Raw genomic sequence first — 19,977 nt, forward strand, 5'->3', positions numbered from 1 at the left:
CATTAAAGGGCTGCAGCAGCCTTCCTTTCACTGCTGATAGCGCTTGCAAACATGGTGAACGTTCCTAAAACCCGCCGAACTTTCTGTAAGAAGTGTGGCAAGCATCAACCCCACAAAGTAACACAGTACAAGAAGGGCAAGGATTCTCTGTATGCGCAGGGAAAGCGGCGTTATGACAAGAAGCAAAGTGGCTATGGTGGGCAGACTAAGCCTATTTTCCGAAAAAAGGCTAAAACTACAAAGAAGATTGTGCTGAGGCTTGAATGCGTTGAGCCTAACTGCAGATCTAAGAGAATGCTGGCTATTAAGAGATGCAAGCATTTTGAACTGGGAGGAGATAAGAAGAGAAAGGGTCAAGTGATCCAGTTCTAGAGCGTCATATTTTGTTTTATTAGATGACAATAAAATCATGATATATTAACTTCAAAAAAAAAAAAAAGGGCTGCAGCATTAGGAAGGTTGAGCACCACGGACTAAGGCATGGTATACATTTTTAAAAACTATTTTTTGAAGAGCAGTTTCAGGCTCCCAGAAAAAAAGAAAAAAAAAGAAGAAAAAAAAAGATTTGTCTTGTCTAGACTTTCAGAGAAACAGAAACCAGCCTTTCCTTCCTTCGTCCTCTGCCTTCCAGCTAATTCTACTCAAAGAGAAAGGGAAGGTGGCTGAGGCGGCAGGAAAGGAGGAGGGAAAGAAAGGGGGGGCCTTACGCAGGAAAGGGGAAGCACTGGTGTTTCCGAGAAGCTCGGCAGCTTTTGCTATCAGAGGATCAGGAGGGGTTTCCGCCTGCTGACCCTCTGGAGGCATTCCGAGCTCCCCACCTGGCCTCCTCCGGGGGTGTGACAGCCGCCCCCTCAGTCACCACCTTCTCCCAGGATCCCCAAGCCCCGGAGTGACAGTGGCTGCTGGGAGCTCCCCTGAAAAGCAGGGCATAGGCACCCAGATCCTCAGCCTATGCCCTTCCTGCCGAGATCATGGATGGACTTTATCGCCAAGACCCGCGTGGGTTAGCGGGGGAGCCACATATCCGTGTTTGACGGACACACTGATTTACTGCCGTGTTTCCCCGAAAATAAGACCTACTTACAGGTTTCCTCCTGAGTGAAATATAAGGCATCCCCCCGAAAATAAGCTCCCCCCCCCAAGCTAAACATGAGAGATTTGGTCCACTGATTCTGAAAGAAATGGAGTCACAAGAAATTCACCAGGAAATTCAGGAATTGGAGTGTTAGGATGATGTTCCAGAAGATGATGACATGATTGTCATGGAATAAATGAGTAAATTCTTGATACGGTAGGATTCATAGTTTGTCTGGTTTATGTTGACAACTGCCGTACTACCGTACCGTATACAGGTAATAAATTTCCTTTATTTTCATTTAACAATAAATGTGTACCGTGTTCTTCTTCATGGAAAAATAAGACATCCCCTGAAAATAAGACCTAGCCCATCTTTGGAAGCAAAAATTAATATAAGACAGTGGTCTTATTTTTGGGGAAACAGGGTAGATGTGACAAGACTGCCAAAGCAGGCGGGAAGGGGGCAGGAGAATGATGCTGGAAATGTACCACCGGGGAAAGGCCTGGGGTGACCTTTTATCAAGGACAAAATCCCAAAGAGGCCCTGCCTGTGAGTGAATGAGGTTGACCAGGTCCTAGGGAGTGGTGGGGATTGTGGCAAAAGGGCCTGTTTATTTTTATTTATTTTTTAATGTTTTTTTTTAATTGATTTCAGAGAGGAAGGGAGAGGGAGAGAGAAACAGAAACATCAATAATGACAGAGAATCATTGATCAGCTGCCTCCTGCAGGTCCCCTACGGGGGAACCAAGCTTGCAACGCAGGCATGTGCCCTTGGCGGAATCAAACCCTGAACCTTTCAGTTCACAGGCTGATTCTCTGACCACTGAGCCAAATTGGCTAGGGCAGGGCCTGTTTATTTTTATATTTAAAATATAGCTTATTGATTTTTTACAGAGAGGAAGGGAGAGGGATAGGGAGTTAGAAACATCGATGAGAGAGAAACATCAACCAGCTGCCTCCTGGGGGATGTGCCCAGCACATGCCCTTGGTTGGAGTCGAATCTGGAACCTTTCAGTCCGGAGACCGACGCTCTATCCACTGATCCAAACCGGTCAGGGCGCAAGAGCCTGGTTAAAGGGACAGCTCTCTCCACCGCAGCTCCTTGTCACTCTGTGGGCTTGGCGGCCCACGTAGCCAGAGCTCACCGTTTCCCGAGAGGCTGGAAATACAGGCTCCGAGGGGACAGCCCCGGCTTTCAGAGCACGTGGGCCACACCAAACTGGTTTCAGGACCAGCTATGGCTCACAGGGCCGTGTAGCTGACGCCTAAGCAGATGGAAGGAACTCACGCTGGCTTTTAGGTGGTGGTGGTGTGTGTGTGGGGGGGAGGGGGATGATAACATCTGCACTTCAGAAAAACCCCATTGCCGCATGGGAGAGGAATTACAGGGGCCGGACCAGAGGAGAGGAAGCCAGTTGGGAAATGCAACCCTTTCAATTGCTGGGCGGTGGCAGGGGTCCAGGCGAGGGGAGGCGAGGCAGGGGGGCGTGGAGAAGGCTGCTGTGCTGCTGGGGCGTCGGGGGGTTCAGGGGAAGGATTCTCTCTGCCTCTGGCACCCCGCAGGCTTTCCCTCACCAGCTCCTTCTCCTTCCCTAAGCTGGCAGCCCAGGCTCAGGGCAGAGATTATCTAAAGAAACCAAAGGGATGGAAATCTCAGCAGAGACTAATTTTATCCGCGATTGTTTTAGAGATTGCCTCTCTTGACCAACTGCCCCAGGCCTCATTCGTCCCCCACCAATGGGCTCAGCACGCAATTAAAATAATAATAATAAAAAAACATATATAGCGGAAACCGGTTTGGCTCAGTGGATAGAGCGTCGGCCTGCGGACTGAAGGGTCCCAGGTTCGATTCCGGCCAAGGGCATGTACCTTGGTTGCGGGCACACATCCCCAGTGGGGGGTGTGCAGGAGGCAGCTGGTCGATGTATTTCTCTCTCATCGATGTTTCTAGCCCTCTATCTCTTTCCCTTCCTCTCTGTGAAAAATCAATAAAGTATATTTAAATATATATAAAGACAAACAAAGAAAGAAATATATATATATCCCGGAGTTTGGTTCTGCGGAGCAGCCAGCGGGAAGCTCGGAGCCAAATCCTCTTTTGCAAACAGCAGAGGGGCCCCGGGGCTGCCGCGCAGGCTGCACCATGGAGACAGACCTATGAGCAGCGGCTGGGGCTCAGGTCACGGCCGGCCTCGCTGCTTGTGTAACGGGTCACTGGAGTCCAGGGAGGGAGGCCAAGGGCGGGAGGTGGCGAACGGAGGGGAGGAAGGCCCTCGCGCTTCAAAGCAAAGCGGTGGAGCCCAGCCCACGGGGTGGCGTTGACAGCTCCTTCCCTCCGCAGAGCGGACCCTTCTGGGCGGTGAGGGCTGGCTGCGTGCTCTGGGTGTGGGCACAGGAAATGGCTCGGGGCCTCTCTCTGCTGTCGCGCTGCGGGCGGGCAGCGCCCGGAGGAGGGCCCCCTGGGACGGGGGAGCAGCCGGGGGCAGCCAGGCAAAGGTTAGGGAGGGAAGCAGCGCCGGCCCCTGCGGCCAGCCGGGCCGGGCCGGGAGGGCTCCCTCCGGGAAATGTTTGTATTCCTGCTCCGGAGGGAGGGAGAGAGGGAGGACAAACAAGCTCTTTCGGTGCCTCCCGGGCAGCCGGCGAGCTGGAGCTTTGCGCTCTGCAGCAGGACCGTCTCCCCGTCTCCTCGCCAGCATGAGCCGCGCCGGACCTGCCGGCCGCTCCCCACGAATGGCCACGTCCCCAAGCCTCGCTCTTGGGGTTCTCGGGGACACAGGCAGCTCGTGACCCCGGCTCCGGAGCCAGGCCCCCCCCCACACCCCCCAGGCTCCCGTCTCCCCGGCTGGAGCTGCGTGCTGTTCTCCGTCCGTCCGTCCGTCCGGGCTGCCTGCGCCCACCACCTGTGCGGGCCGTGGGCACCCGCGGGCACCCGCTTCCGGGGGCCAGGAAGTTAGAAAAACAGCCGCAGGGGAGCTGCGGCTTTCAGATCAGCCTCTGCGTCTCCGCGGGAACCCCCGGGGCCTCCTCCGAAGCACTCGCCAGCTCGGCCGCCCCGTCCGGCCGTCCAGCCGTCCGGCCGTCCGCCCACCGGCTGGCCGGCCGGTCGCCATGGACAACGGGTCGTGCTGCCTCCTGCAGGGGGACCCCATGGCACAGGTGATGCCGCCGCTGCTGATCCTGTTCTTCGTGCTGGGCGCGCTGGGCAACGGGCTGGCCCTGTGCGGCTTCTGCTTCTCCCTGAAGACCTGGAAGCCCAGCACCATCTACCTGTTCAACCTGGCGGTGGCCGACTTCCTGCTCATGGTGTGCCTGCCCTTCCGCACCGACTACTACCGGCGGGACCGGCGCTGGGCCTTCGGGGACGCGCCGTGCCGGCTGGTGCTGTTCATGCTGGCCCTGAACCGGGCGGGCAGCATCGTCTTCCTCACGCTGGTGGCTGTGGACCGCTACTTCAAGGTGGTGCACCCGCACCACGCGGCCAACGCCGTGTCCAAGCGCGGGGCGGCCGGCCTGGCCCTCGGGCTCTGGGCGGCCGTGCTGCTGGGCACGCTGCACCTGCTCACCGAGGACCACCGGTGCACGGCGCCCGGCGGGCCGCCCGCGCCCTCCTGCGAGAGCTTCATCATGGAGTCGGCCAACGGCTGGCACGACATCATGTTCCAGCTGGAGTTCTTCCTGCCGCTGGGCGCCATCCTCTTCTGCTCGGGCCGCGTGGTGTGGAGCCTGCGGCGGCGGCGGCGGCTGGCCCGGCAGGCCCGGCTGCGCAGGGCCACGCGCCTCATCGGCGTGGTGGCCGCGGTCTTCGTCACCTGCTACCTGCCCAGCGTGGCGGCCCGCCTCTACTTCCTGTGCACCGTGCCCGCCAGCGCCTGCCACCCCGCCGTGCACGCCGCCCTGCACGTCACGCTGAGCCTCACCTACATGAACAGCGTGCTGGACCCGCTGGTGTACTGCTTCTCCAGCCCGGCCTTCCCCCGCCTCTGGGCGCGGCTCAAGGTGCCCGGCCTGCGGGCGCCGAGGCGCGAGGAGCTGCCCATCGCGCGCCTCTGCCGCCAGGGCGGCGCCGCCGCGGCCAGCAGTGGGCAGAGCCGGCCCTGCGGGCCCTGAGCCGGCACCCGGGCGGGCGGACAGAAGGGCAGACAGACAGACGGGCGGGCGGACGGACGGGCGAACAAAAAAGGATGAATTCCAGCCAAGGGGGTAAGGGGCTTTGGAAGGGCCGCATGCCCCTCGCTCCGCTGGAGACGCAGTGCACAGGCTGCTGGGTGTGTGTGTGTGTGTGTGTGTTCGGAGGGTCCCGGCCCGCTGAGCAGGGAGTGGGGTTGTGTTCGTGTCATGGGACGGCAGTGACAGGACATTGTGTGTGTGCTAGGTGGAGGGTGTGTGTGTGTGTGTGTGTGTGCTAGGTGGAGGGGTGTGTGTGTGTGTGTGTGCTAGGTGGAGGGGGGTGTGTGTGTGTGTGCTAGGTGGAGGGTGTGTGTGTGTGTGTGCTAGGTGGAGGGTGTGTGTGTGTGTGTGTGTGTGTGTGCTAGGTGGAGGGGTGTGTGGGTGTGTGTGTGTGTGTGTGCTAGGTGGAGGGGTGTGTGTGTGTGTGTGTGTGTGTGCTAGGTGGAGGGGTGTGTGTGTGTGTGTGTGTGTGTGCTAGGTGGAGGGGTGTGTGTGTGTGTGTGTGCTAGGTGGAGGGTGTGTGTGTGTGTGTGTGTGCTAGGTGGAGGGTGTGTGTGTGTGTGTGTGTGTGCTAGGTGGAGGGTGTGTGTGTGTGTGTGTGTGCTAAGTGGAGGGTGTGTGTGTGTGTGTGTGTGTGCTAGGTGGAGGGTGTGTGTGTGTGTGCTAGGTGGAGGGTGTGTGTGTGTGTGTGTGTGCTAGGTGGAGGGTGTGTGTGTGTGTGTGTGTGCTAGGTGGAGGGTGTGTGTGTGTGTGTGTGTGTGTGCTAGGTGGAGGGGTGTGTGTGTGTGTGTGTGTGTGCTAGGTGGAGGGGTGTGTGTGTGTGTGTGTGTGTGCTAGGTGGAGGGTGTGTGTGTGTGTGTGTGTGTGTGCTAGGTGGAGGGTGTGTGTGTGTGTGCTAGGTGGAGGGTGTGTGTGTGTGTGTGTGTGCTAGGTGGAGGGGTGTGTGTGTGTGTGTGTGTGTGGTTGGGGGAGGTTAGGAAGAGCTTGGCTCCCGTTCATTTTAATCGGCTGAGGAGACAGGCACAGTGTTTGAACCTGTCCCGCTCTCTCTCTCCCCCGGGAGGTGGTGAACTTGGTGACTCGTCAGTATTTCCTTTCCTTTGCCCTGAGACCCTCCCTCGCCTTGGAGAGGGAAGCTGGGCTGAGGCAGGGCCTCTCGTGGGGCTGAGCGGGCTCTGCAGCCTGGAATGTCTGTTTGTGTGCAGTTCATCTTCACGGGAGAGGGGAGGGGAGAGGAGGGAGGGGAGAGGGAGAGGGAGGGACCCTCGTTCATTTCTCAGAAGCCCGAGAGGAACTGTCAGCCACCCGCTCGGGCCTCCTGGAGGAACTGTCAGGCCCCATCTTTTCTGCAGCCTTTGCCTTTCCAAGGACAGGCTGCGGGGTGGGGCTGGGGGGAGCTCAGTGCCTGAAGGAAAGCCCGTTGGGTGTGCAGGAGGGAGCGGATGGATGTTTCTCTCTCATCGGTGTTTCTAACGCTCTCTCCCTCTCCCTTCCTCTCTGTAAAAAAACAATAAAAATATATTTTAAAAAATAAAAGAAGAAAAGCCCATTGGCTTTGGGGGTGCCAAGTGCGGTGGAGCTGCCTCTGCCTGTGTGAGTGACAGTTGAAGTTATTCGTTCGCTCTCCGGTATTTGCTGAATTCACATTCTGTGCCAGGCGCCCAGCCGTGTCCCTTTTCCCTGGAAGGTCGTTAGTCCCCTCCAATGGGACAGCAAGGGTTTGGGGGGGGGGCAGGGGGAGGCAGAGCGGTTAACGGCGCTCAGCCTGCCAGTGCCGTCTGCAGCCGGTGGCTGCAAGCAGCAGGGCTTTCCCCTCACGGGGGTGGGGCGGGGCTCAGTGGCCCCCATACACGCGTGGCCCCCACATCCAGGCGATGCTACGACACGACGGCTGTCCGCCCGGGACCGACCCCCAGCCAACCTCACGCTCCGGCATCTTCACCCGGTCCTCAGGCTCCCGGCTCCTCGCCGCCCCGAGGGACCTTCCTCACCAGAGCTCTGTTCTCCGGCCTCCAGACAGCCCTGCGAGGAGGCGGAAGGAATCAAAGCGTGAATCCCAACGCAACCACTTGCGAGAGGTGTGACGTGGGGGCAGATTTTACTTAACCACTTTCTGCTTTCATTTAACCCCCCCCCGCCCCCCACGGGGGTGACGATGGCATGATACTGGGTTCAATGGTCACTGGGCAGATTCAACAAATGTAAGACCCAGAGCCGGTTTCAGCCTGATCCCCCCTGGGGCCTTAGCTCACGGTTAGAGTCCCCGCGCTTAGCTCCGTGACCGCACATAGTAGCTGGTCAGTGAATATCTGGGTGAATAAGGTGCTTGGAAAACAGGAAGCACAGTGTGGGGCAGTCAGGATTCAATACTACGGCTGTTTATGTTAACACTGGAGGCCCTGGGCCTGGCCTGCGCCCTCTCACAATCCGGCACCCCTGGGAGGACATGGGAGAGCCGGTGCAGCCTGATCCCGCAGGCCAGGCCGAGGGACCCCACAGGGGCACGGGGAGGAGCGGCTGTTGTGCAACAGGCCTCTCGTGTGCACGTAAGACCTTCGGTTAACCTCTTCCTGCCCTCCCCTCTCCCCGCTGCCCTCCGAGGTCCATCAGACTGTTCCATGTTTCCATGCCTGTGCGTCGAGCATCCGCCCCCTGGTGGTCATTGTGTGTCATAGCCACCGGTCAAACTGTTGAACTGTCTGCTGGTTGCTTAGGGTTTTATATATATATAGATACTTTAACATAAAGAGAGGGAGGCACGTAAGTCATTTCCTTCGGGGTTCAGAGCCCCCCTAAGTAGCTGCTACACGGCCACCTCCAGAATCCCCGCTCCCAGCCACCTGGGGAGGAGTGAAGGCCAGGAGTCCTATCAGCATCAAAGAACCATACACCCCGCCTGATAGGGATTTGTGAAAACCCACACTTCTGCTTTTTTTTTTTTTTTTTTAAATACATTTTATTGATTTTTCACAGAGAGGAAGAGAAAGGGATAGAGAGCTAGAAACATCAATGAGAGAGAATCATCGATCAGCTGCCTCCTGCACACCCCCCACTGGGGATGTGCCCGCAACCAAGGTACATGCCCTTGACGGGAATCGAACCCGGGGCCTTTCAGTCCCCAGGCCGACGCTCTATCCACTGAGCCAGACCGGTTTCGACCACACTTCTGCTTTTAAGCCTATTCTTAGTTCCCATCCTCTCCCGGGCTGCTCCACGATCGCTTCACGTCAGTAAAAATAGGTTCCTGAAGCACGCTCTGTGTGCCTGACGCTATGTTCAACGGCTCATGCGATTTTACCCTCCACAGGGGAAAAAAGTCTAAACAATTCAAAAGCTCACCGCGGGCAGGGGTTCTCACTGCACCACAGCGAGAGCAAATAGAAGAACAATCAAACAAAAGCCCAAAGGCAGACTCGACTCCAATTTTGCTCCCCTTTTTAAGTTGAGAGAATGTGACGAAAACCAAATCTCATCAGGAGACGTTCTTCAGCCCTCCATGGTTTGGCTCAGCGGATAGAGCGTCGGCCTGCGATTCAAGGGTCCCAGGTTCGATTCCGGTCAAGGGCATGTACCTTGGTTGCGGGCACATCCCCAGTAGGGGGTGTGCAGGAGGCAGCTTGATTGATGTTTCTCTCTCATCGATGTTTCTAACTATCCCTCTCCCTTCCTCTCTGTACTAGTAAAAAAAATCAATAAAATGTATTAAGAAAAAAAAATAGCAGCCAGGTAAAAAGCAGGGGAAAAAGTGTTCAAAAGGGAGCCGGCCTAAATAGCATTGTCCTGATATATTAAAGTTGTGGTTTCAATCTTTAGTTGGGACACACACAAGAATCAACCAGTGAGCCGAAAGGGCATGTACCTTGGTTGCAGGCACATCCCCGGTAGGGGGCTGTGCAGGAGGCAGCTGATCGATGATTCTCTCTCATCGATATTTCTAACTCTCTATCCCTCAACCTTCCTCTCTGTAAAAAGTCAATAAAATATATCTTAAAAAAAAAAAAAGAAAGAAAGAAAGAAAGAAAAGAAACGTTCTTCAGGCCCTGACTCAGCTGGTTAGAGTGTTGTCCTGATTCCCCAAGGTTGTGGGTTCGATCCCAGGTCAGGGTACATACATGAATCAACCAATGAATGCAGAGATATGTCTATCAATCTCTTCTCTTTTCTTCTCACTCTCTCTCTCTCTCTCTCTCTCTCTCTCTCGTCCCCTCTCTCTCTCTCTCTCTCATAAAAAATAAAAAAGTTCTTCAGAAATCGAAAGGAAGGGGAGGATACTTTGCTGACAGACGGTTTAAACTACCTGGAATAGGGAAATGTGATCGACTTAGAAGAAACTCTGTTCCTCTTTCTTGGGGTCTTTCAGGAAGTCCCACAAACGCTAGAATGAATGTTAGATCATATGTTCTACGGAAACTGTGTGGAAACAACAAAAGGTGCCTTTTACTGGTGCCGACAGTGCAAAAACCATCCAGTTCTGGTCTGTTCTCAGAAAGGCCTGCCTTACCCTTCAGTAAAAGCGAAAGGATTAAAAATAGACTTTAAAACAGAGCTTATCACAAGAGACATCGGACACAGCCATTCCACTTTCTGGGCTTTTATCAAAGAAACCTAACACCTTGAAAAGACAGATGCATCCCAGCGTGATTGACAATAGCCAAGATAGGGAAGCAGCCTAAGTATCCGTCAACAGATGAACGGATGGATAGAGAAGTGGGCACATAGACCGTGGACTAGGAAGAACAGCCATAACAAAGAATGAAACCCCGCCATCTGCAGCCACATGGGTGGACCGGGAGGCCATTGTGCCCAGCGCACTAAGTCAGACAGAGACAAAGCCCGATGGTCTCACGTACGTGTGGAATCTAAAAACCCAAACAAACATGCAGGACAGAAACAGACTCGTAGATACTGAGGACATTTTAACGGTTGCCAAGTGGGAGGGGGGATGGAGGAATGGGTGGAAAGGGTGAAAGAATTAAGAAGTACAAATTGGAGCCCTGGCTGGTGGCTCAATCGTTAGGGCATCAGCCTGAGGACTGAAGGGAAGGGTCTCGGGTTTGATTCCCAGCTCAGGGCACGCACCTCGGTTGCAGGCTCGATCCCCAGATGAGGGCGCATGCAAGAGGCAACCGTTAATCAATGTGTCTCTCTCACATCCACGTCTCTCTCTCTCACCCTCCTCCCTCCCTTCCACTCTTTCTAAAAATCAGTGGAAAATGGCTTCAGGTACAGATTTTTTTGTTTGTTTGTTTAAAGTACAAATTGGTGGTTACAGAATAGTCATGGGGATGTGAAGTACAGCACAGAAATATCGTCAGTAATACAAGAACGGGTACTGCATTTAACGGGTGATTACTTCATTAAGTTACCTATATAAATGTCTAATCACAAGGTTGCACTAATGTAAAATTGTATGTCAACTGTAATTTTAAAATAAAAAAATAAAAAATATATTGAAAGGGTTAATGAGGTCTAAAGTCATGAGAGTGCAGGGGCTGCTGGGAGAGGATTAGAACGAGGGGTCAAGCTGACTGGTAACGGTTCTAGACCAGCGGTTCTCTGCCTTCCTGATGCCGCGGCCCTGTCATACAGCTCCTCGTGTGTGGTGACCCCCAACCACAACATTATTTTCGTTGCTGCTTCATCACTGTGATTTTGCTATCCTAATGTAAATATCTGTGTGTCGCGGCCCACAGGCTGAGAACCGCTAGCAGGGTCTCCTAGGACCATCGGAAAACACAGATATTCACATTACGATTCATAACAGTAGCAACATCACAGTGATGAAGCAGCATGAATATAACCTTATGGCTGGGGTCCCCACCACACGAGGAGCTGTATTAAAGGGCCGAGGCGTTCGGAAGGCGGAGAACCACCAGTCTAGAACAGGGTGGGCCCGTGGCCACCGTGGACTCGGCCTGCCTGCCTCCCAGGCCTTCTGCTCCACGGAGGTTCCCGACCAGTCAGGACCCCTTCAGGCGGTGACGGCAGCCCCAGGCAAAACGAAAACGCGAGGCCCCTGGTTCAAAGCAATACTAAGAGTTTTTGCCAACACCGGTTTGGCTCAGTGGATAGAGCATCGGCCTGCAGACAGAAAGGTCCCGGGTTCGATTCCGGTCAAGGGCACGTACCTTGGTTGCGGGCACATCTCCAGTGGGGGGTGTGCAGGAGGCAGCTGGTGGATGATTCTCTCTCATCGACGTTTCTAACTCTCCATCTCTCTTCCTTCCTCTCTGTAAAAACTCAATAAAATATGTGTGTGTTTTTTTAATAATAACTTTAAGGTGGTGACAGCAGAGCATTAAACTAAACGAGGGACCCTTCTGAGCTCATCCATGAAACCGGGGCCCTAAATTTCAGATGGATGGATCAGTGGGTAGAAAGAGAGAAGATAGATAGACGATAGATGATAGATAGATGGTAGATGATAGATGATAGATGATAGATGATAGATGATAGATAGACGGTAGATGATAGATGATAGATGATAGATGATAGATAGACGGTAGATGACAGATGATAGATGATAGATGATAGATAGATGGTAGATGATAGATGATAGATAGATGATAGATGATAGATAGATGATAGATAGATGATAGATGATAGATGATAGATAGATGATAGATGATAGATGATAGATAGATGATAGATGATAGATAGATGATAGATGATAGATAGATGATAGATGGTAGATGATAGATGATAGATAGATGATAGATGATAGATAGATGATAGATGATAGATGATAGATAGATGATAGATGATAGATGATAGATAGATGATAGATGATAGATAATAGATGATAGATGATAGATGATAGATAGATGATAGATGATAGATAGATGATAGATGGTAGATGATAGATGATAGATAGATGATAGATGATAGATAGATGATAGATGATAGATAGATGATAGATGGTAGATGGTAGATGATAGATGATAGATAGATGATAGATGGTAGATGGTAGATGATAGATGATAGATGATAGATGATAGATGGTAGATGATAGATGATAGATGATACATAGATGATAGGTGTTGAGGTGGAATAAACAGATGGCCTCACCTATGGGCCTAATCCATACTGAGCATCCAGTGAAGAGACAGCAGGCGTGGGAAGGGGTCAGTGCTTTACTTCTTGTGAAGATTCCTTCCTTCCTTCCTTCCTTCCTTCCTTCCTTCCTTCCTTCCTTCCTTCCTTCCTTCTTTCCCTCCTTCCTTCCCTCTTTCAGGGAGCACGTTAGGCACAGCTCAGCACCAGGCACGGCAGAAACACAATGGAAAACAAGACTCCAGACCCCATGGGTTCTGCCATAGAATCCAAGGGGGGAAGTAAGGTTTCCTCTCAGGGTAACTGTGATGAGTGTGGGGGGCTGGGCTCCACAGGAGAACCCAGCCCTTCATCCTGGCTTAGGTAGCAGGGGGGGGGGGGGACTCCTCAGAGGAAGTGACTCAGGAGCTGAGGCCCGGGGATGGGGGCAGGGGACCGGCTGATGACTCGGAGGGGAAAGGTGAGGCAGAGAGAGCGCAGGGAGGTGGGAAGCAGAGCGGGAACAGCAGGAAATCCCAGGCCCCAGGGCAGAAGGCCCCGGGCTGGGCCGCATCACCTGAGTGCCATGGAGGAGAGGAAGGACGGGAGATTCGTGAAGAGCCTTTCAGATTTCATTCTTTTTTAAAAAATATATATTTTTTTTAATTTTTTCTTTTTTTTTTTATTGATTTCAGAGAGGAAGGGAGAGGGAGGGAGAGAAACATCAGCGATGAGCGTCATTCATCAGCTGACTCCTGCACGCCCCCTACTGGGGATGGAGCTCACACCTGGGCGTGTGCCCCGTCTGGAAATCGAATTCCGACCTCCTGGTTCATAGGTCGGTGCTCCACCACTGAGCCACACTGGTCGGCCAGATTTCATTCTTTAAAAAAACAATATTAATAATAATTCAATGTATTTGATTACAGAAGGCATATATATATGCTTTTGGTTCAAAAGTCTCACCCTGGCCGGTGCGGCTCGGTTAACAGAGCGTCGGCCTGCGCACCACAGGGACTTGGTGCATTTTGTGTTAATTTCGGGGTACAGGGCAGGTGGCTATCTGACGGTCCCAGCATCATTCATTCATTTGAGAGAGAGAGAGAGAGAGAGAGAGAGAGAGAGAGAGAGAGAGAGAAACCCAGGTATGTGCCCTTGGCCAGGAATCAAACCCTCAGGCTGTCGCTCTAACCATTGAGCACACTGGCCAGGGCCCTATTATTTTCAATTAAAAAAAAAAAATTAGTTCCACCCGGCTCGTTGGCACACATTCAAGCTGGACTACGAGCACCAGGCATGGAGACTCGAGTTCATGGAGCGAGTCACGGGCGGTAAGTGAACTTGCCTCAAATCCCGGCGGCGTCACTGCCGACGTGACTCATCGGAACCAGTTTCCGTAGAGCTCACCGCCGGCAAGAGGGATAGACACACGGAGGAGGACGCACACAAGACGAAGCACGCCCGCGGCCAGGGGAGGCGGCCATGCCGCAGGCCCCCCCCCCCATCCGGCCCCGGGGGGCGGGCTGGCATTCTGCCCACGGCCCAGGAGCTTTGGCGTCAAACAGCGATTTCCAGCCCTTTTCCTCTCCCGCCCACATCAACGGACGACCGAGACTCTGCAGCACACCAGGAAGCGTGCTTTTTGCTGATCTGACAAAAATTAGGGGGGGGAAAAAAAGGTATAATTTTGTCTCGTTCACACCAGTCAGCTATGGTTGTGTTGGCTGCTGCCCTGTTTAATCGGACCACCTAAGGCCGTGGTCGGCAAACTGCGGCTCTCGAGCCACGTGCGGCTCTCGGGCCCCTTGAGGGTGGCTCTTCCACAGAATAAATACCACGGCCTGGGCGAGCCTACGTTGAAGAAGTGGCGTTAGGAGAAGTTTACGTTTAAAAAATGTGGCTCTCCACAGAAATGTCAGTCGCTGACCCGTTGACGTTTGGCTCTGTGGACTAAGGCGTTTGCCGACCACAGAGCGAAGGGTGACAAACCCCGGGTTCGGAACCCCAGGCCCCGAGATCTTGGGGGGAAGCGGAGGGGCTCCGAGCTGGTTCGGGACGAGGCCAGAGCCGCCCAGCCTCTCCAGCCTTCTCTTTTCCCCACGCCTAGCAATATCTGTTATTCTGGTCTAACTTTGTCCACGGCCACGAACTGATGGTGTGGCTTTTTTTTCCCCCCTCTCTCTTTCCCTTCCTCTCTTTCCGTCTCTCAAATCAATCCGTCAAGAGCAAAAACCTGCACAAACATGATAAAATTGTAGCATGTAGAAAGGGAGGGTCCCTCGCAAACTTTTGCTCCCAGAGGTAACTTCCTGGCCGGCCTTTCTGACCTGTGGTTAATCAAGATCCTGAGGATGACTGTGCGAGCGGCACTGACCAGCCCACATCTGTCCGAGGAGAACCGGGATGACCACAGGCAGCGAGGCCGGGACACAAACACCACCCATCGCGGGGGAGACCGAGACGCGTGGTATTTGTGACCTCAATGCAGGCGACGTGTGCTACGGTCAGCAACACGGGCTTCCATGCCAGGGCCAAGCCACACCCACGCTCTGCTCTTAAAAAAAATATCTATATCTATATCTATATCTATATCTATATCTATATCTATATCTATATCTATATATAATTGATTTCAGAAAGGAAGGGAGAGGGAGAGAGAGGTAGAAACATCCATGATGAGAGAGAATCATGGATCCGCTGCCTCATGCACGCCCTCCCCCCCCTACTGAGGATCGAGCCCACAACCTGGGCATGTGCCCTTGACTGGAATAGAACCCAGGACCCCTCAGTCCGACCCTGTATCCACTGAGCCGAACCAGCCAGGGCCCACGCTTATTGGCTGGGCATCCTTGAATGTACCAACCTCTCTGAGCCTCGCTTCCCTCATGTTGAAGCCTGAATCAAGTCCCTACCTTACGGCCCGCAGGCGAGGTAAGACAAGAGAGTGTGTCTCCGGCCCCGCGCGCGGGGTCTGACACGTTGGAAGCTCCCAGGAATGTGGGCGCAAACATCTCCTTTGTCATCCTCTTCCTCACCAAGTGCGTCTGGTTCCTGGGAGTCTAGTATTAGATCGCCCTGACTAATCTACCACTGAGAGTCTACCAACCTCTACTGCTGAACGTGGGCATGCAACTGAAGGAACAACTCTCCTATTTTTTTTTTTTTAATTTCAGAGAGAGAGAGAGGGAATCATTGATCGGCCGCCTCCTGCACGCCCCCACCCCGGGGATCGAGCCTGCACCCCGGGCACGTGTTCTGACTGGAAATCGAACCGTGACCTCCTGGTTCACAGGTCAAGGCTTAACCCCTGAGCCACCGCCGGCTGGGCAACTTTCCTATTTCCAGCTCCAAGTAGAAGCAACTTAGAAACTTGGAGCCAAGCAAGACGCGGGCAGACCCAAATGTCATGGGGCAGAAGTGTTCCGTGGCCTTACGCCCAGTTATGCCGAAGAGCCGAGAGACGGTGCAAAGTCCTCTTAGGTCCCGTCACTCCGAGTTCAATTATCAAAAATAAATAAAAACAAAAGGCGGGGCTTTTAAAATATCACGCGCTAAGCGGGGGAGGCCGGGTGGGGACGGGGGGGTACACAGGAACTCTCTGCACTTTCTGCTCGATTTGGCTGAGACGCTCAGCCTGCTCTCACCCGCAAAGCTCGGGCATGTTTTTCAAAAGATCACGTACCCAGACATAAATCACCGGGGCAGGGAAGCGTATCAAAATCTGACACGAGCCAAAGCCTCGCCTGGTTGGTCCACACGCCTGGCGCGGCTCCCACCGTCTTAGGAAACTCTATGCTGCTCCCAAGTTGCTTCTTCTTCTTCTTCCTTTTTTTTTTCTTTTGCAAAAGTAGACATTCACCGCGGCGTTCTGGAGAAGCCAGCCCACGCCTGGACCGAGAAGACGGCACGGGGACCTAACGCCCACGTCCCGGGTCCTCATACACAGGCGATGCCCCCTCACTCAGGTGCGCATCGCACACCTGCTGCCCCTCCCTCGGGTGCAGGCGGGGGTTTGGTCCCCTGCTGCCGGCTTCTGGCAAACCAGGCTGCTGGGCACCGTCGGTCGATCATCGCCGGGCGCTGTGAGCCAACGCCTCGGTTGGGGTTGGGGTTGGGGTTGGGGTGGGGTTGGGGTTGGGGTTGGGGTTGGGGTTGGGGTTAGGGTTGGGGTTGGGGTTGAGGTTGGGGTTGGGGTTAGGGTGAGTCACCCTCCCGCCCGCAGCAGGCGGCCGCTGGGCTTGCAAAGGGATGCCCGTCCGAGGCCCCGTCACTGCCCACACGACAGGTGGCTTGCCCAAACCTATCCTGTACGTGGAGAACCTTTTGTGAGTTCCTGTCTGCCCGGGGGATTTTCATTGCTTATTTATTTATGCAAACGGCGGCGGGTTGCCTAACAGCCTTGCCGGCTTTTTTTTTTTTTTTTTTTTTTTTAGCGTTTGCGATTTCGTAGTTTCCTGGTAACCATTCAGTCATCTATTTCAACACCCCGACGTGACATAAAGGCGGCCGGCGAGGAGCCGTCCTCCACACACGGGCACACACCTCCGTGCACAGCCCAGGTGAGCGCTCGCCGCGGCCGCCGCCCGCCCACCCGCCCGCCCGCCCGCCGCCCCGCATGCATCCGCACCCCCACACGGAGGCTAACTTTCTGCCGATCCACGGCAAGAACTGCTGTGTGTTCCGGGATGACTTCATCGCCAACGTCCTGCCGCCCGTGCTGGGGCTGGAGTTCGTGTTCGGGCTCCTGGGCAACGGGCTGGCCCTGTGGATCTTCTGCTTCCACCTCAAGCCCTGGAAGTCCAGCCGGGTGTTCCTCTTCAACCTGGCTGTGGCCGACTTCCTGCTCATCATCTGCCTGCCCTTCCTCATGGACAACTACATGCGCAAGTGGGACTGGAAGTTCGGGGACGTGCCCTGCCGGCTGATGCTCTTCATGCTGGCCATGAACCGCCAGGGCAGCATCATCTTCCTCACAGTGGTGGCCGTGGACCGCTACTTCCGGGTGGTCCACCCGCACCACGCCCTCAACAAGATCTCCAACCGCACCGCGGCCGTGCTCTCCTGCCTCCTGTGGGCCCTCACCATCGGCCTCACGGTGCACCTGCTCTACCGGGACATGCTGGTCAAGAACGACGAAGCCTACCTGTGCAGCAGCTTCAGCATCTGCTACACCTTCCGCTGGCACGACGCCATGTTCCTGCTGGAGTTCCTCGTGCCCCTGGGCATCATCCTCTTCTGCACGGCCCGCATCGTGTGGAGCCTGCGGCGGCGGCAGATGGACCGGCACGCCAAGATCCAGCGGGCCATCACCTTCATCCTGGTGGTGGCCGTGGTCTTCGTGCTCTGCTTCCTGCCCAGCGTGGCCGTGCGCATCCGCATCTTCTGGCTGCTGTACACCAACGGCCTCGCGGGCGAGGGCGACTGCGGGGCCTACGCCTCCGTGGACCTGGCCTTCTTCATCACCCTCAGCTTCACCTACATGAACAGCATGCTGGACCCGCTCGTGTACTACTTCTCCAGCCCGTCCTTCCCCGGCTTCTTCTCCGCCCTCCTCCGCCGCTGCCTCCGCAGGAAGAAGCCGGAGGGGCCGCCGCTGCCGGACAACAACCGGAGCACCAGCGTGGAGCTCACGGGGGACCTGGGCGCGTCCAGGAGCGTGCCCGGCGCCCTGATGGCCGAGGCCGGGGAGCCCTGGAGCCCCCCCTCGTATCCCACAGCCGCGGCCTCTCGCTAAGGAGCTGAGAGGAGGGAGACGTGTCATCGCCGCCGAGAGAACCCGGGCGTGGCCGGTGCCCGGAGGAGGAACGGCAGGAGGCCCGGCGGGCTGGCTGGCGGGCTCCTGGCCCGGCCGGGCCCGGAGGACTGGCTGAGAGGAGCCGTGTAGGCGCAGGGGCAGCAGCGATCTCGGAGGAATGGAGAGTGACACGTCCGCTGCCTCCCGGACACCTGCAGGACTGAGGACGCCAAAACCGCCCGGGGTTCCTGCCCGGCAAAGTGGGAGCCACAGAGACACCCGCCTGCCCGTCGGCACCTGGGATTCCTGAGCGTCTGCCCCTCGCCTGCCCGGGACGTGGATGGTTCTCAGCCCCCGGGACCCGGCCTGCTCCCGGCTCCGGCTGGGAGAAGGAGAAGGAAGGGACCGGAGAGGAGCTGCGTTCCGGCGGGAGCCGGGGCACCGTTTCCCAAGGCCTCGGGCACCTGGGGTCCCGGGACCGATGCGTCCTCCGGCCGAGCTCCGGCAGAACCGGACACGACAGAGAGACGGGGAACTGTGGTCACCACCCGAGCTCCCCGCGGCGGTAAGAGGGGGTGGCCCTGGGAGAGCCGGCGTGACCCAGGGGAAGGAAATGGCACGTGCGTCCCTGCCCGCAAGGAATCCTCCCCCTCTTGTTTGCACTCGTTAAAGTGGCTTCAGGGGAAGAGTGGCTTCCCCCTCCGTTTGCTTTTGTCATTAGAAGGGAGAGGCCGGCCTCGGAGGCCGGGGGGGCGCCTCCGGCCGTTTGCTCGTGTCTCTGTCCTGGTGAGAGAGCCGCCTCCAGGAAGCTTGGAAACGGGACGTGGTCCGGGCTGCATGTGTCTGGGTGACAGTTCACAGAGACGGGACCGCCCGCTTGCCCAAGCGGGGACCTTTGTGGGCGGTGAACTGTGTCCCGGTAGAAAAAAAAAATACCGAATCCTGTGACGGGAGAGGGCCGAGGACGCTGAGACAGAAGTCCATGGGCATCGGGGCCCGGCGGGCGGGCCAGGGCACAAGAGACAAACACTCCGTCCGGGAGGATGGTGGCCAGAGCAGTTCGCCCTTGCGTTTAGATTTGGGTGAAAATCGCTCTTGGTATGTGTGTGTTCAAAAACAGGGATCAGGCACCCCAAACCTATATAATTGTATTAAGCAATGTCTCCCCCCTCCCTCTTTCCCAACAAAGTCAATAAAAAACTTAAAATTTAAAAAAAGGCACCGGCCGGCCTGGGGTTTGTGCAGAAGCGGGCAGACAGGGCTCTCCCGTGGGCTGGTTTCGGTTCCACCGCGGCCACGGAAGGTAGCCGTCCGGTCTGAGTCTGCGATCCGTCCAAGTTTCACTTCCAGCTTCGGTCCCTCCTCGGTTCTGTAGCAAGACAGACAGGTTGGCTCTCACGGTTCTTTAGCAAGACGGGTTCGCGCTCACGCCCTGACCTGGATGCAGATAAGAAACGTAGACGTGCCGGCTCCCAGCCGAACGGCCTCCATGTCCCTCGGACTGCGTGCTTTCAGAGCACTTTGCTGGTCTGGTTCTCCCACCCGCTCCCGGGGGGGAAAGTCTCAGGCAGAGGCGCCTGCAGAGGAAGCCGCAGAGAGGAGAGGAGCCGGGAGAGAGGAGGGCTCCCTCGCCTCCCGCGGGTGAGTCAGCGGGGAGAGCCGTTCCAACTTGTTCCCAGCAGTTCTCAACGGTGCATTTGCTCATTCATTCTGCTCACTTAAAAAAAAAATTATATATATATATATATATAATTTCTTTCAAAGAGGAAGGGAAGAGGGATAGAGAGTTTGAAACATCAATGAGAGAGAAACATGGATCAGCTGCCTCCTGCACACCCCCTATTGGGGACGTGCCCGCAACCAAGGTACATGCCCTTGACCGGAATTGAACCTGAGATTTTTTCAGTCCCCAGGCTGACACTCTATCCACTGAGCCAAACCAATTAGGGCCATTCCATTCACTTTT

The 19,977-nt window shown here is 55.4% G+C and overlaps 3 protein-coding genes across 3 annotated transcripts; all 3 read left to right on the top strand.

Annotated features, from left to right (window-relative positions):
- Positions 1–420, top strand: LOC118725517 (60S ribosomal protein L36a-like). Its single transcript, XM_036449414.2, has one exon. It carries the CDS (start codon positions 52–54, stop codon positions 370–372), a length of 321 nt encoding a protein of 106 aa, XP_036305307.1. The 5' UTR covers positions 1–51; the 3' UTR covers positions 373–420.
- A 2,689-nt stretch (positions 421–3,109) lies between these two features.
- HCAR1 (hydroxycarboxylic acid receptor 1) lies at positions 3,110–5,511 on the top strand. Its single transcript, XM_036449715.2, has one exon. The coding sequence runs from the start codon at positions 4,187–4,189 to the stop codon at positions 5,183–5,185; it is 999 nt and encodes a 332-aa protein (XP_036305608.1). The 5' UTR covers positions 3,110–4,186; the 3' UTR covers positions 5,186–5,511.
- An 11,331-nt stretch (positions 5,512–16,842) lies between these two features.
- On the top strand, positions 16,843–18,051 carry HCAR2 (hydroxycarboxylic acid receptor 2). The gene has a single exon (XM_036449413.2). It carries the CDS (start codon positions 16,893–16,895, stop codon positions 18,009–18,011), a length of 1,119 nt encoding a protein of 372 aa, XP_036305306.1. The 5' UTR covers positions 16,843–16,892; the 3' UTR covers positions 18,012–18,051.
- The last annotated feature ends 1,926 nt before the right edge of the window (positions 18,052–19,977 follow it).

This window comes from Pipistrellus kuhlii, unplaced genomic scaffold (assembly GCF_014108245.1).
Source record: "Pipistrellus kuhlii isolate mPipKuh1 unplaced genomic scaffold, mPipKuh1.p scaffold_m20_p_20, whole genome shotgun sequence".
Lineage (NCBI taxonomy): Eukaryota > Metazoa > Chordata > Mammalia > Chiroptera > Vespertilionidae > Pipistrellus > Pipistrellus kuhlii.

Excerpts from the sequence above, each read along its gene's own strand:
- LOC118725517 (XM_036449414.2), top strand. The coding sequence starts at position 52 with ATGGTGAACGTTCCTAAAACCCGCCGAACTTTCTGTAAGAAGTGTGGC.
- HCAR1 (XM_036449715.2), top strand. The coding sequence starts at position 4,187 with ATGGACAACGGGTCGTGCTGCCTCCTGCAGGGGGACCCCATGGCACAG.
- HCAR2 (XM_036449413.2), top strand. The coding sequence starts at position 16,893 with ATGCATCCGCACCCCCACACGGAGGCTAACTTTCTGCCGATCCACGGC.